The sequence below is a fragment of the Ursus arctos genome, unplaced genomic scaffold, assembly GCF_023065955.2.
Source record: "Ursus arctos isolate Adak ecotype North America unplaced genomic scaffold, UrsArc2.0 scaffold_4, whole genome shotgun sequence".
Classification (NCBI taxonomy): Eukaryota; Metazoa; Chordata; class Mammalia; order Carnivora; family Ursidae; genus Ursus; species Ursus arctos.
Window position 1 is genome coordinate 9467917 of NW_026623056.1, and position 14218 is coordinate 9482134.

The following is a 14218-nucleotide window of genomic DNA, read 5'->3' on the forward strand; positions in this document are numbered from 1 at the left end:
ATCTGTGTTGGCTATCTGGATCATTATATTTAGGATATGAGAACATTTTCAGAATGCCTTGACTATTTTTTAAAAAGTGGCCGACGTGATTCTTCCAAGAATGCCACTTTGGCATCTTTGCAAGGATTTCTACTGTATTCAGGTTAGACATAATTATCCACTGTCTTCTGGCATATTGCACCTTTAAATAATAGCCTTTTATCAATGTATTGTAGAATCAGTGTCAGATTATTTATCAGCAGTGCACTAGTTCCCACACTTCTTTCTCTACCTGCGTTTTTGTTTGTTTAACTTCTTTAAATAACCAGCTGAGATGATTCATTGTGATTCATACTAAAGAAGCCAGCATGAAGAATAGAAAATGTAGGATAATAAAGGGCTGTTGTTTCCCCTGGATGAAATCATATTGGCAATTTCTTTTTTTCTCTTAAGCGATGCCACAAGATATTTTTGAAATGACATTAAGTAACATACATTTTCCCCCCAAAATAATCTTCTGTTATGCTTTTAACCACTGTGTTATGTGGAACATAAATCATACTTTCCCTTGTCACTATAAATCAGTGAAGTCTAAGCTATGATTGTGCAATTGTTAACACCTTTAAAACTGTGATACGCTCATCCATAGAAGAATAGGTTCTGTGAAATACTATTAAAATAAAAGGCTATTTTTGTTTGATATAAAAATGTAGTTTTAGAGTATGACCAGTACATTTCACTCTTAATTTAAGATGAAATTGAGTGAGTCTTTAAAAATACAGCCATGAAATAGAATGAAAAGATAGAAAGATAGAAATATAGATAGAAAAGATAGAAAGATAGAAATAAACTGAAATTTAAAACTTTTTGGAGTATAGAACTCTGAAGAAAGACCACAATTACTATTGTAGTAAAATCATTCTTTAAAATCAGACAGTTATGTATTTGTCTAGGAGGTTGTAGAACGGACTTAAACACATGGGTTTATGCCAAGATGAAATTCATCAAGATACAAAGTGCCTCAGGAGAAGATGTAGTTTGGGCAGGTCCCAGATCCTTGCAGGTTAGAATAGAACTTATAGATTCAGTAGGGGCAGACAGCACTGTAGTCACTAGTCTTACCCAGATGTCTTAGAGACCTTATGAATAGGACATGTATGAAGTGCCTTTGAGCTTCTAATCTACTATTGGAAGTTGTTTTAGGATCCTGTATCAATGGTCCTCAAGAGGAACAAGTTTTCTGAGGACACCATGGCACTTTCGGGGTCATTCCACAAACCCCAGGTAATGTGCTAAGTGTCTTATGTCCATTGTGACATTTAACTTTACTCTAGCCACATGAGCTGAACTGGATATTGTTAAGAGCAATTTAGAGATTAAGAAACTGTGAGTGAGGTGGGGAGGGGGTGTTTATGTCTTACTCAGGTGTATATACTTAAGCAGTAGGTTAGGGCTTGAATATAGATAGCTCTGTCAGATTCCAAAGCCCCTGTCCTTTCTGCTACACCACACTGCCTCTCAAATGACTTGAAGGGGAGAATGTTGCAGTGTGATGATTGGCTAGAAGGCAGGAGTAGGGACAGTCTTCTTCAGTATGTTTTAGGGACTCTCCTGAACTGGCCTTTTTAAAGCTCAATACTATCTCACTATCCACTGACTCATAATTCCTCCTTCTTCTCTCTCCCTCCCTCCTTCTCTCCTCTTCAGTTCACATTACTACTGCTTATAATATCCAGCTCTGTTCTTTGTATGACAAGATGAAAAAAGTGGAAGGGTTGAAGTTAGAGGTAGATTCATCCTCTAGAAAGCTGAGCACTAAGGAAATAGGAAGGGATTAATTAGTAGCAATTAATATTATTGTTTACGGATGGAACATCCTCAACTGCTATAATGTAGAAAGAGTTCCAGAACTTCCAAGAGGTCCATTTTAGATGCCCCTGATTTTTGGGCAATTCCACGTTCTGTCTCTCAAGTTTCACTTCTTCTCTGGATTTACTTAAGATATTTTTATACTCTTAGGATATTTTAAACTCTTCAGTCATTCTCATGAACATTTATTTTATTTGATCTGTATTTATTCTCCATTTGTGGATTATTTCTAACTAGATTAGGAATTTATTAAGGTTAGAGATTTAATCTTATAAAGACAGTCTTTGTCTTTCTCCCAGTACTTATAGAACACCACACAAAATAGGACTCAATAAGTTACTTACTGAACATACATTTGTATTTTACTTTGAGACAAAGGAAAACAATGCATTATTTCTGTTTGAAATGTAGAAGTCCATTTCAGTTGTCTCTTGAATAATAACCAGATAATTTTACTAAGCCCTCTCAATTATTTTGTATTATATTAAGGGTGATTTTCAATATTTATCACATATCGATATGTTCTGTCATGCCATAAAAACTGAATAGTTGGCTTTTCACCAGAAGGGAAGATGTAAAAGGATCATTTTTGAAGGCTGGTTGTTTAATTCCTTAATTTTTATATTATCTCTTTCCTTGTTCTTGAGACGTTTGAGATGCAGTCCATGGAAAGAAAAAATGGCTCCAGATTCATAGTCACCACAAGATAAAATTGGAAATCTTTATTAAAGTGTATACAGGAGATTATGCTAAGTGAAATAAATCAAGCAGAAAAAGACAATTATATGGTTTCACTCATTTATGGAAAATAAGAAATAGGAAGATTGGGGGCACCTGGGTAGCACAGTCTTTAAAGCGTCTGCCTTCGGCTCAGGGCGTGATCCTGGCGTTCAGGGATCGAGTCCCACATCGAGCTCTTCCGCTATGAGCCTGCTTCTTCCTCTCCCACTCCCCCTGCTGTGTTCCCTCTCTCACTGGCTGTCTCTGTCAAATAAATTAAAAAAAAAAAAAAAAAGAAAGAAAGAAATAGAAGATTGGTAGGAGAAGGAAGGGAAGAATGAAGGGGGGGGGGTAAACAGAAGGGGGAATGAACCATGTGAGACTGTGGACTCCGGGAAACAAACTGAGGGATTCAGAGGGGCAGGGGGTGGGGGACTGGGATAGGCCAGTGATGGGTATTAAGGAGGGCACATATTGCATGATGCACTGGGTGTTATATTCAAATAACGAATCATGGAACATTGCATCAAAAACTGGGGATGTACTGTATGGTGAATAAATAACAAAATAAAAATTATAAAAAAATAAAAAAAAGTAAAGTGTATACAGGGAAAAGTGTAATACAGTAATGGGGAAGTGGGGGCATAGACTTGAGGAAGTGAAAAGTAGCATCTCTGAGAATAGAATCATTAGTTACAGTATTTTTTGCATGTCTTTGAAAAATGAGTTCATAGTAATTTATACTTAGTTTGTATACTCTGATAATAGTAACTTCCATTTATATAGTGATTTATATGCTTTGAGAGTGAAATGACCATTTTCTGTGTTTTCCCCAAGGAAGCTGAAGGACAGTAATATTGAATAATCTATTCAAAACTACACTGATAGTAATTAAGTAGATGAAGCTTTTATGTGTTTTTGATACCAGGACCTTAGTCTTTAGACTCTACGTGCATATAACTTCAAGATAATTATATTAACTCTCACTGAGAGAAATCTCTAACTCCCAGTTCATTTTCTTTGGTCAAATGGACTTGCTGCTTATTAAATCTGAACTGTTAAGAGCCTCAATTAGTCCTCTGTTCTCTGAGATTCACTGTGACTTAAATGAAGTTTTATATATTCTTAGTTTTTGTGGATTATTGGCAGGCCATATTTTAATTCAGTTTAGTTGAATTTAACTTATCACGACCCTAAAATAGCTTCTTTTTAATCTTTTCTTTTCCTTTGCAACTATTACTGATTTTACCAAAATTAGTTGGTGCTCATTATATGCCAAACATTTCCCTAAGTGGCTTTGTAGGCATTATTTAGTATAGTATCTCAAAAGATTATCTTATAATTCAAAATTCACTCAATGAAATTTTTATTAAGCGACTACCATATCTTAGATACTGTGTTAGCACCTGGAGATACAAAGAGATAAAACATATTTGCTGATCTTGTGGAGTTCTTTTCAGTCAAGAAAATAGATAAGGCAGATGAGGATAAAAATAATACAGATGCTATGATGCTATGATCAAAATAGATAATTTATTGATATGCCAGGCATAGTGTTAGTCTGAGGAAATGGCAGTGAACAAAACAGACAACAATCTCTTCCTTCACAGAACTGACATTCTAATGGATTCTAAGATCATGGGGGAAAATCATTTAGGGTCACAACTTACATAGAGTCAATGATGTTACTTTCCGGGTCTTATTTAAGTGGACAAACAAGCTCTAATGGGCATTAAAATGGCTATTAGGAATCTTTGGAACATCAGTTATGTATACAAGTTATTGAATGAACATTGAAAGTAGAGCTACTTTTAAATTTGTAAACTTATACCCTGGAAGTAATATATAGGGTATTGTGTGGTGTTCACTATCAGGGTCCTTTCTGGAACAAGACACTTCTTAAAGCCGTCAGTTCTCTACAGCCTCACCACCATGAAAGATAAATTCATTTAAAGCTAAATAAGGTAGAATGGTACAATTTGTCTCACTTGATTCAGTAGTAATGTTTTCAATTCTGTAGTGTATGTTAGATCAGAACAGATTTTTCTTTCTTAAATGGAAGACTCAAAGATGTTGAACTTGTTTTTTCTGTGGTTCAGTCTTTCTAGTCCAGTATAATTTAAATGTGCCTTTGTTGTCTTATTCTTTCCTTGTACAAAGGTATTTCCTGTAAGCTCCCCATATATTAACTTCAGTGAACCATCATAATTTAAAATAAACCATATCTTCATAAAATGGCATTATCATTCTAATTGCTATTTAGGTTGCTCAGTTTCCCCAATGAGCAAAAATTTCTCCTCTTGCAACCTCAAGTTTTATTTTGATATCAAATAAGATAATTAATGAATGTAGAATATACTTTGAAAACATCAAAATGCCAAAACCTGTGAATTCCTACAATTGATTTTATTCATGTTGTTAATTTCAATGAACAGAAAGCATATAAATGTGGCTATCTCTTTATAGCTATCATGAAAACCACTTATCTCTACATAGTTTTCTTTTGTTACTGGATTTTTTTCTGAAAATACTTTATTGAATCTCGTTTGTTTATTTAGTAAACAATTATTGAGTGTCAGAATTGTGCCGGCCTCTAAAGAAATTGACATGTGAGATAGTCCCTATCCGATGAAGGGGAAAGACAATAAAGATCACTCTGTTAGAGGTTGGTAATTCTATGAAGACATATTTTATACATCAGCTATAATTCTAACCCAGATTTTCCTTCCTTAGCACATCACTTCTCTACAGTGCTTCTTAAACTTTAAAATGTGTGTAATAATCTGGATAGCATGGAGGTTCCTGGGCTCTACCCCTAAAGAGATTCAGCAGGTCTGGGAATCTGCATTTTCACAAAAACCAGGTGTTTGGGGATCTGGTAACCCTTGAACTTCACTTGGAAGTGAGTCCCTTTGTGATCTTTCCCTTTTGCCTGAGACTTCCCCAAACAAAGCTTCCCTTTGGCCTCCTCATCTCTCCATCTGCTTATGTCAATGCCATGCTCTCAAGACAGCCAGTTTAGATTTATCAGGGCCCTGTTCATCACCTTGACTTGGCATAACTCTGTGTATTGAGTTTCTGACCTTGCTGGAATCAGTTGTACCTAGTTTCCTGAGAACGACACCACTATTTCCTCACCCAGAGACTGACTTAAATGATAAGGAATATCAGGAAGAAGATGATGAGGGAATGCCCCTCTCACGGTATAACAAAGGAATGCTTTTTAAACAAGGTGTTAAGTCACATCAGCAGAGAACTGCCTACCTGTAGGGTAATACTTTTGTAACACTTTATAAAGTATTCATCATTTAGCCCTCATAAAAAATCTATGAAGCAGATGCTATTATTTTGTTCATTTTATAGATTAGTATACTGAGACTTAGTAACTTGCCCAACATCACACAGCTACTAAGTGGTATAGCAGGGATTTGAACTCAGGTGGTCTGGCTCCAGGGTCTGGTGGCGGTGATCACTATACTAATGCTGCCTTACTCTTAGTCAAAGGAATGTCCTGTGTTTGCTACCACCATTCACATCAAAATGACTTCCAGTAAGTTATGCAAACAAATAGGAACAAAGCATAATAAACAAAAATTGTCCCCAAAGCAAAACCAAACAATGCGAACATTACATAGGATAGTTTTCAGTGTATTTTCAAATCAAAGATGTATTTCAGCTTCAAATTACAGGAGATTTTTAGTGAAGCAAAGGAGCCCATGGACACATCACAACAGAGAAACATATCTCATGCCCTCAGAAGAGAAGATAACTTCTTTTACCATCTTTTTTCCCACAGAAATACAGGATATGCCATGAAGAGCATAAATTTTTGAGTCAGAAAGATCAGGCTTCTAATTTTGGCCTGTCATTTCTTTGCTTGATGACCTAGGACAATTTGCTTGCCTTAATTACTCCTCAGATGCTATGAAATAGACATGACAATGCAAGCTTTGATGAATATTAAATAAGATAAATATTTAAAGTGTTCAGTACAGTGCCTGTACATAGCAGTCTCTCAATCAGTACACATTTACTAGTATTATTATTAGTGGTAGTGATTATTATTACTAAGTAGTAGTGGTAGCAATAAATTTAATAGCAGAATATAATATTTAGACAGAATATTTTGGTGGAATTAATACATTATAAAAGTTTAACTGATGTTCCTTTTTGACATCATGATTGCAGAATGCTTATTTTGCTCCTTTGAGGGTGTCTCTTCTGAGATGGACTCATTTATCTTCACCAGGTGATCAACCCAACACTCAACTGCTAGCCCTAGCCTCACGTCTGCGGGAGAGTGCTGAACTCTTCCAATCAGATGAGATGCGTCCTGCTAATGATCCCAAGGAGAGAATTCCCATCCGTGTCCGAATGCTGAATGACATTCTCCAAGACATGGAGAAAAACTTCCTTGTACAGCAAGTGCCACCGGGTTTTTATAGGTAGGATATGTCTTTTAACCTTTGTTTATGCCCCTCAATTAAATTTTTTATGTTTAACTTTCAGAATATGTACCTTCTGTGAACATGACACCATTTTTAATGTAGTTATTATGTGTAGTAATATGAGTAATTATTATATGTACAATTTGAGGACCATTCTCCTACCCAAAGGAAGTTTCAACTGCATGAGTATAGAATAAAGGAAATTGGCTTAGCAGTATCATATAGAAAATGACTAAGAATTTTTTTTTTTTTTACATTAAGCTCTGTATGAGTCAGATATAATATGGCTACAGGAAAACCAAATGAATTATAGGTTGTATTGGGAAAAATACACTTTCTTGAATGAATCAGGAGATAAGCCTATACTATTCTTCCTAGTAAGACCACATCTAGAGTATTGTGGTTAGTTCTAGAAGCTACCTGTCAAGAGAGAGCTAAATAAGTTTGATATTCAGGGAAAAGTGGAATTTAGATGGATCTGGAAACAACCAGGAGATTAGAGATATTAGTTGGAGGGTCACAACAGAGCAATTCCTAGAAACATTTTAACAATTTTAATAGATATTTCAATAAACCCATTTGGATATGGAAGGGGGATTCAATTTTGGCTTTTAGAGGGTGAGAGAAGTACAACATGGCTTTTATTTTATGGTTCTTGATATAGTAGAAATTGAAGAGGGAAAATGGAGTTTGAAAGATTATAACATATTTCACATATTCTTATTTAAGTTTTTTATTTTTCTACAAGACACAAAATATAAATACACACACCTTCTGCGTAATAGATGCATATATAATGTACATAACATTTGTGTATAGTTTAATATATGTGTGTGTGTTTATGTCTCGTGTGTGTGTATATGCACGTGAGTATGCAAGAAAAGGCAGGAGGCAAAGAGGTGCTGGACAAATAGTGAAGCAGGAAAACTTTGGCCCAGAACTCTCATTCATAAAGGACTTCAAATTTAGACTTTTGCACTACATCACTTTATGTGTGTGTGTGTGTGTGTGTGTGTGTATAACATATAACATTAAAAATACTCTGGACTAGACATACTGTGGATGACTGAAGTATACAACTAGGATGAAAGAATTGAAACATAGGAATACACATCTCAATTACATATAAGAAAGAAGTTTCTGACAAGTAGTGTTCTTAAAAGACTAAATGTGATGCTTTTATAGGGTAGTGAACTCACTATCACTGCATATATTAAAACATAGGCTAAGTAGCTCTAAATATTTTGAGTGTATGAGGTTTAAAGTGGCCTTTAGTACCAACATTCTGTGATCTATCAAGACACTTGACCTCTCTGCATCTTAACTTCTACATTTATAAGATGAGATAGTAGAATGAGACCTGTTTAAAATAAAAAAAAAAAAATCTTTCTTAGTTCTGATATTTGGCCATTTTCCATTATGATTTTAAACTCAAGTTCTCATTTAAAATCCTTACATCATTTCTTCTATAACTATGACTCTGCATTACAAGACTTCGGAAAATGTTAATTTATTACAATAGATATTTGTAAGACACCCTTGTAAGCCCCAGTGACATAGAAGTTGCCTCAAGTTAATAACACCTGCTCCAATGAGGTTATATTCCAGAGATGGGGATGGAGAAACAGAATGAACAAGGTAACTAAGTAAAATATAGTGTATGGTAGATATAATACCAGCTAAAGAAACAATTAAACCACATTATTAAATTCAGCATTATTAAAAAGTCTTAATCAGAATAAGTAAATTATATTTTAGAATAAAAAAATTTCCCTCACTTAATTTATGAAGAGTTCAGAAATTAATAAAAATCATACATTAAGAGTATAGTTTTATATATTATGACCTAGTAAACACTTTCACCATTTGCCTTCCTTGGCACTTGCACTAGATATAGAAGACCCCTATGGTCCGAGGTACATGTCCAGAGAACTTTGCATTACCACTTCAATAATATTTATTTATCATACATTTTGAGTGGAAAAGGAAATATTGATCTTGCCCTGAGTTAACAATGATTAAGAAGTGACTCTTTTTCCTGTTAGTGATATGATTACAATATCACTTGTATTCCAGTGTGCAAACTTCAAAATGTTGATTATGATAATGTTCTAACTCATAACAAACTTTAGAATTGAAAGCTTATGGTTCAATATTTCGGCGTTATTTTAAACTATTGCTACAGTTATTGAAGAAATATATGTATGCCATTATTCTCTTTGGCCCTATTAATTCATATATATGCCATTGGCAAATAGATTTAAATAGATAGATGCAAATAGATAGCCTCATTTTGATTTATCTGACTGACCTTTATCCCAAGATTGTCATGAATTTTTACTTCATTTCTGAAATATATGACAAATCATTCTACTTCATGTTTTCTCTTGGTAGAGTATTCATATTTCTAAATATTCTTGAAGCAAAAATTTCAAAATTACAGTAGAATTTCTACTCTCGATCCTTGTAAGCTCTTCCTTTATGGGGGAGGAAATGTTCAAAGTACAAAAATGGGTGTGACAAGATCATACGCAGCTTAAGAAAATGGAAAAATTGATTATAATGATAACCATATGGAGTAAAGATAAAATTGTTAATTATATTGCATAAAAGAACATTTGGTGAACAGGATTCATTTTTTTCTAGCGTTAAATAACCTTTAGAGATGTTATTCATTTAAGAATCTCACTCTTCAACCTGATGGTGTTATGACAATTCTCATCAAATATACAAGGAGGAAGTCAAAAGTAATTTGCTTTTCAAGAAAGTTGTTGACAGAAGTTCATTGTATAAAGCTAAATATTTCATTTAGAATTTGGATCATGTCCCAAAGGATACTGCCTCAACCAAAGTGTCGCTAAACACTGAAACATTATTTTTGGAATATGTGAAGAAGTTTTCTCCATAATTCAGCATCAGAAGATTCAAAGATTTTGAAATTCTACAATGTTGCATATAAAATGTGTTTTCTCATAAATAAACCCTAATTGAACATTGCTCTGTGCAAGTGTATTGATGGAAACTGGCAATATAAGATCCCTACATTTAAGGAGTTTAATTTAAGATGTAAACTATATAAATCAAAAATTAAAATTTTGAAGAATTCTTATGAAATTACCTAATGAATACTACAGGGAAGAAGTGTTGTTGGGATTCAGTGAAGAGAGAAGTTATCATCTCGTGGTGGTCAAGAATGACTTTTTAGGTATCTGAGCGTAAGAGAATGGTAGGATGTCCATTAAATTAGGGAGTGCTATGGACTGAATGTTTTTCTTCCCCCAAAATTTATAGGTTGAAGCATGATCCTCAGTGGGATGATATTCAGTGGTGGGACCTTTGGGAGGCTTTACCCTCCCTCCTGAGTGGGATTAGTGCCCTTATAAAAGAGACTCCAGAGAGCTCCCTTGCCATTTCCTGCCTTGTGAAGACAAGATGTCTGTGGACCAGGAAATGGACGCTTACCAGATGCCAAATCTGTCAGGACGTTGATCTTACGCCTTTCATCCTCCAGAACTATGAAAAATAAGTTTGGGTTGTTTATAAGCCACCTAGTCTGTAATATTCTGTTATAGTAGCCCAAACTAAGAAAGGAAGCATTTCCAGGAGAGGATGGTGTAAAGAGAGACACAAAGGAGAGGTTGTGCATTGTGTACTGGGGAGTAGAGAACAAGAAGTGGAATAGCTTGAATGGCAATTACAATCATTATTAAGGAGAAGTATGAAGGAATCAGATTGTGGAGTACTTTAAATTCTCTGGTGAGAGGTTTGAGCTTCATTTTTCACACAAAAGAAGCCATGAAGAAATCTGCATCATTAGGAAGATTTATCCCATGCTCCAGATTGGGTGCCCTGGAGCTGGAAGAGAACAGAAAACTTCAGGAAGACTCTGGGTATAAGACCTGCATGGTGTGCTGAGAACTTGACAGCATATTAGTGTCAGGAATGAAGAGCAAAGGGCTGATTTGAGAGATGAGGCTCAGAAAGAGTTAAAGAGTTTAGGGCTTGAGTGGCCTTGAGAATCTGATTTCAGGTTGTTTTTTAGGATTCCCCTGGGCCTGGGCAAATGAAGCAGGGATGCGTAGCAGCAAGCGCCTCCTCTCTGTCCATGTCTCCAGCCACTTAGTTAAGGCTCTCGGTACTGCTGGGTCTCGGGGTGATTATGTGATCATTTATTGATAATGATAATTTCTAAACTCCCTTTTATCTCTAAGAATCTGATCCAATGGGCACTCACAGTAGTAAGCCTCACCTCTGTAATCAGGGAATTCTAATCCTGAGGGAGGGGAGCAGGAAACAATACAGTAATAGATTCCAATGACATAATGAAGCTCTGCAGAGTGCTCCAGAGATACTGAGCTTAGTAGGCAGTGGGAAGCAGATGAAACAATGTATATAATCAGGGACCATGTAAGGGAAAGTACATTAAAAACTACAAAGCATCTCAAAAATATTACTACTGTCAAAATCCCACAATGTAACATTTGACTCATTGCCCCTGAATAGGGAAAGGATTATGCATTTTCTTAAAAATTCTGAACCTTTCATCTCTCCTCTTCCTTTACTATGACTCCAATACGTACTGGTCTACTACTCCTGGGAACTGGCATTGTCTGGAGATGGGAGCTTGTGGCATCTGTTTTGTTGTTGGATTCTTTTTAACTCCCTGTAGTTATTATTCTGCAAAGGCAGAGTAAGCAGTTTGAACCAGTGAACCTATTCATTCTCTACTACAATATATATATTTTTTAAAGGGAAGAAAGAAATAAAGTCTTTTTCAGAACAGTTTTAGGTTTAGAGAAGAATTGAGCAGAAAGTAGTTTTCATATAACCCTTCTTACACACACACACACACACACACACACACACGGTTCCCCCACCCACAAGGCACAGTTTCCCTATTATTCCTACTATTAACATCTTGCTATAGTGTGGTACGTTTGTTACAGTTGACAAGCCAATCTTCATATATTAATACTCACTACAGTTCATAGCTTATGTTAGGGTTTACTCTTTGTATTTTACATTCTCTGGGTTTTGGTAAGTGTATAATGATGTGTATCCACCATTACTGTATCATATAGAATAGTTTCACACCCTAAAAATCTATGTTTCACCTTTTATCTCTCCCTCCTTCCTGCCAGAGCCTCTGGCAACCACTGGCCTTTTTCACATCTCCACAGTTTTTCCTTTTCCAGAATGTACTATCATTTGATCATGCAGTATGTAACCTTTTCAGATTGGCTTCCTCAATTAGTGATGTGATTGAGTCTTTTCCCTATTAATTTGTTTTTATCACTGAATAATGTTTCATTGTATGGATATACCACAGTTTACTCACCTATTAAAGGGCACTTGGTTTCTTTCAGCTTTTGGCAATTAGGAGTAAAGCTGCTGTATGGGTTCGTGTGCAGATCTTTGTGTGGATGTACACTTTCAAATAATTTTGGTAAATACCAGGGAGCACAACTGCTGGATCATATGGTCAGCCTATGTTTAGCTTTGTAAGAAACTACCAAACTGTTTTCCAAAGTGGGTGTACCATTTTGCAGTCCCCCTAGCAATGAATGAAACTTTTGGTTGCTCCATATCCTCACCATCATTTGTTGTCGGTATTCTGGGTTTTAGCCATTCTAATAGATGAGCATTGGTATCGCATTATTTTAATTACAATTCTCTAATGAAATATGATATTGAGAATTTTTTCATATGTGTATTTTCCATCTACATATCTTCTTTGGTGAAGTGTCTTATCAGATCTTTTGCCTACTTCTTAAGTTGTTGGTTTTCTTATTGTTCAGTTTTAAAAGTTCTTTTATATGTTTTGGATAGGAGTATTTTATCAAATATGTATATTGCAGTATTTTCTCCCCGACTGTGACCTGTCTTTTTATTCTCTTATCAGTCTGTTTTGTGAAGCAGAAGTTTTAATTTTAAGGAAATCCAACCTATAAACTTTTTCTTTTATGGGTTGTACTCTTAGTGTTGAATCTAAAAGTTCATCATCAAACACAAGGTCACCCAGATTTTCTCCTATGTTGTCTTCTAGGAGTTTCATAGTTTTACATTTTATAAAAGGTCAATGTCCATTTTGAGTTAATTTTTGTGAATGGTGCAAGGTCTATATCCAGATGCATTATATTTGCACATGGATGTCTAGTAGTTCCAGCACTAATTGTTGAAAAGACTATCCTTTCTCTATTGAATTGCCTTTCCTCCTTTGCCATACAATATTCTTTAATATTGCCTTTTACTATCAACAGCTTTCAGAATTAAAACCATCACACAACAATGATATTGCTTGGGATTTATAAAAATATTTGGGATTTATAAAAGTAGGAAGGGGTTTGAATGGGAAAATTTGTCTTTTACTACTTGCATGGCTTAGAGCAAGCTAAATAGTAACTCTAAAAGTCAATTTCTCAACAAAATAGAAAACCTCAAAGGTTCACATTAGGATAAATTTAGATAAAATGTTGGGATAACACTAGATAAAGTGAGGATAAAATGTGAGAAGATAATTTATAAACTATAGAATTCTATACAAATATTACAAAATAAAAGTAACTTTTATCCCATTCTGCTGTTTTTACTTCTGACTTTGATAGTGTTCTGAATTCCAGGACTTCTTCCTCATATCTCTTTTATCCAAAGGAGAAATATTTAAATATTCAGCAATACACGTTCTCTTTTCCGCAGGTCACTACAGTGGAATTTTTCGTTCATTTTTAATTTTTATTATACAGTCCTTTCCCTTATACATTTGCTAAAAGCCTGCATATTGAGGAATTACAAGATCCCACAGAAAATAAAAAGTTTCGAGGGGTTAGAATAAAATATGCAGTTTTTAAAAAGAGTCAATATAATATTTAAAATAGTGTTAGCTTCCAAAATAAATGTGGACCCTCTAAATGACAAATCTTTTCCAGTAGGAAAGCCTTCTTTCAAACCACATTTTTAAAAATGTGTTCAGGAAACACTATTGCAAGCAGCATAGTCTTTTGGGGCAGATTCTCCCTTTTAGGTTTTGAAGTTTTGAAGTTGGCATTTTTAGATTTGGGCACCAGCTATTTCATGCTTGAAATTTAATGTCTTATAGAATATGCATTCTTCCTAGCTCATTTTAGAAAATTTCCCCAAAATGTTTGGCATTGTCACAAATTTTTAGAATCCTTAAAGGGCATGAGTTCTGGAAGCTACTGTTC

At 34.9% G+C, this 14218-nt stretch overlaps 1 protein-coding gene across 8 annotated transcripts in view; it reads left to right on the forward strand.

The window, feature by feature from the left end:
• NAALADL2 (N-acetylated alpha-linked acidic dipeptidase like 2) overlaps window positions 1–14218 on the forward strand; it is a 1320052-nt gene that overhangs the window by 1271579 nt on the left and 34255 nt on the right. For 7 of the 8 annotated variants that reach the window (XM_057306508.1, XM_057306509.1, XM_057306506.1 and 4 more), the window contains one exon: window positions 6818–7013. In XM_057306508.1, the coding sequence (XP_057162491.1) occupies window positions 6818–7013 (196 nt within the window). Of the gene's footprint in view, window positions 1–5126; window positions 5234–6817; window positions 7014–14218 lie in introns of those variants that run through there. The other variant, XR_003316023.4, reaches the window with a different exon arrangement.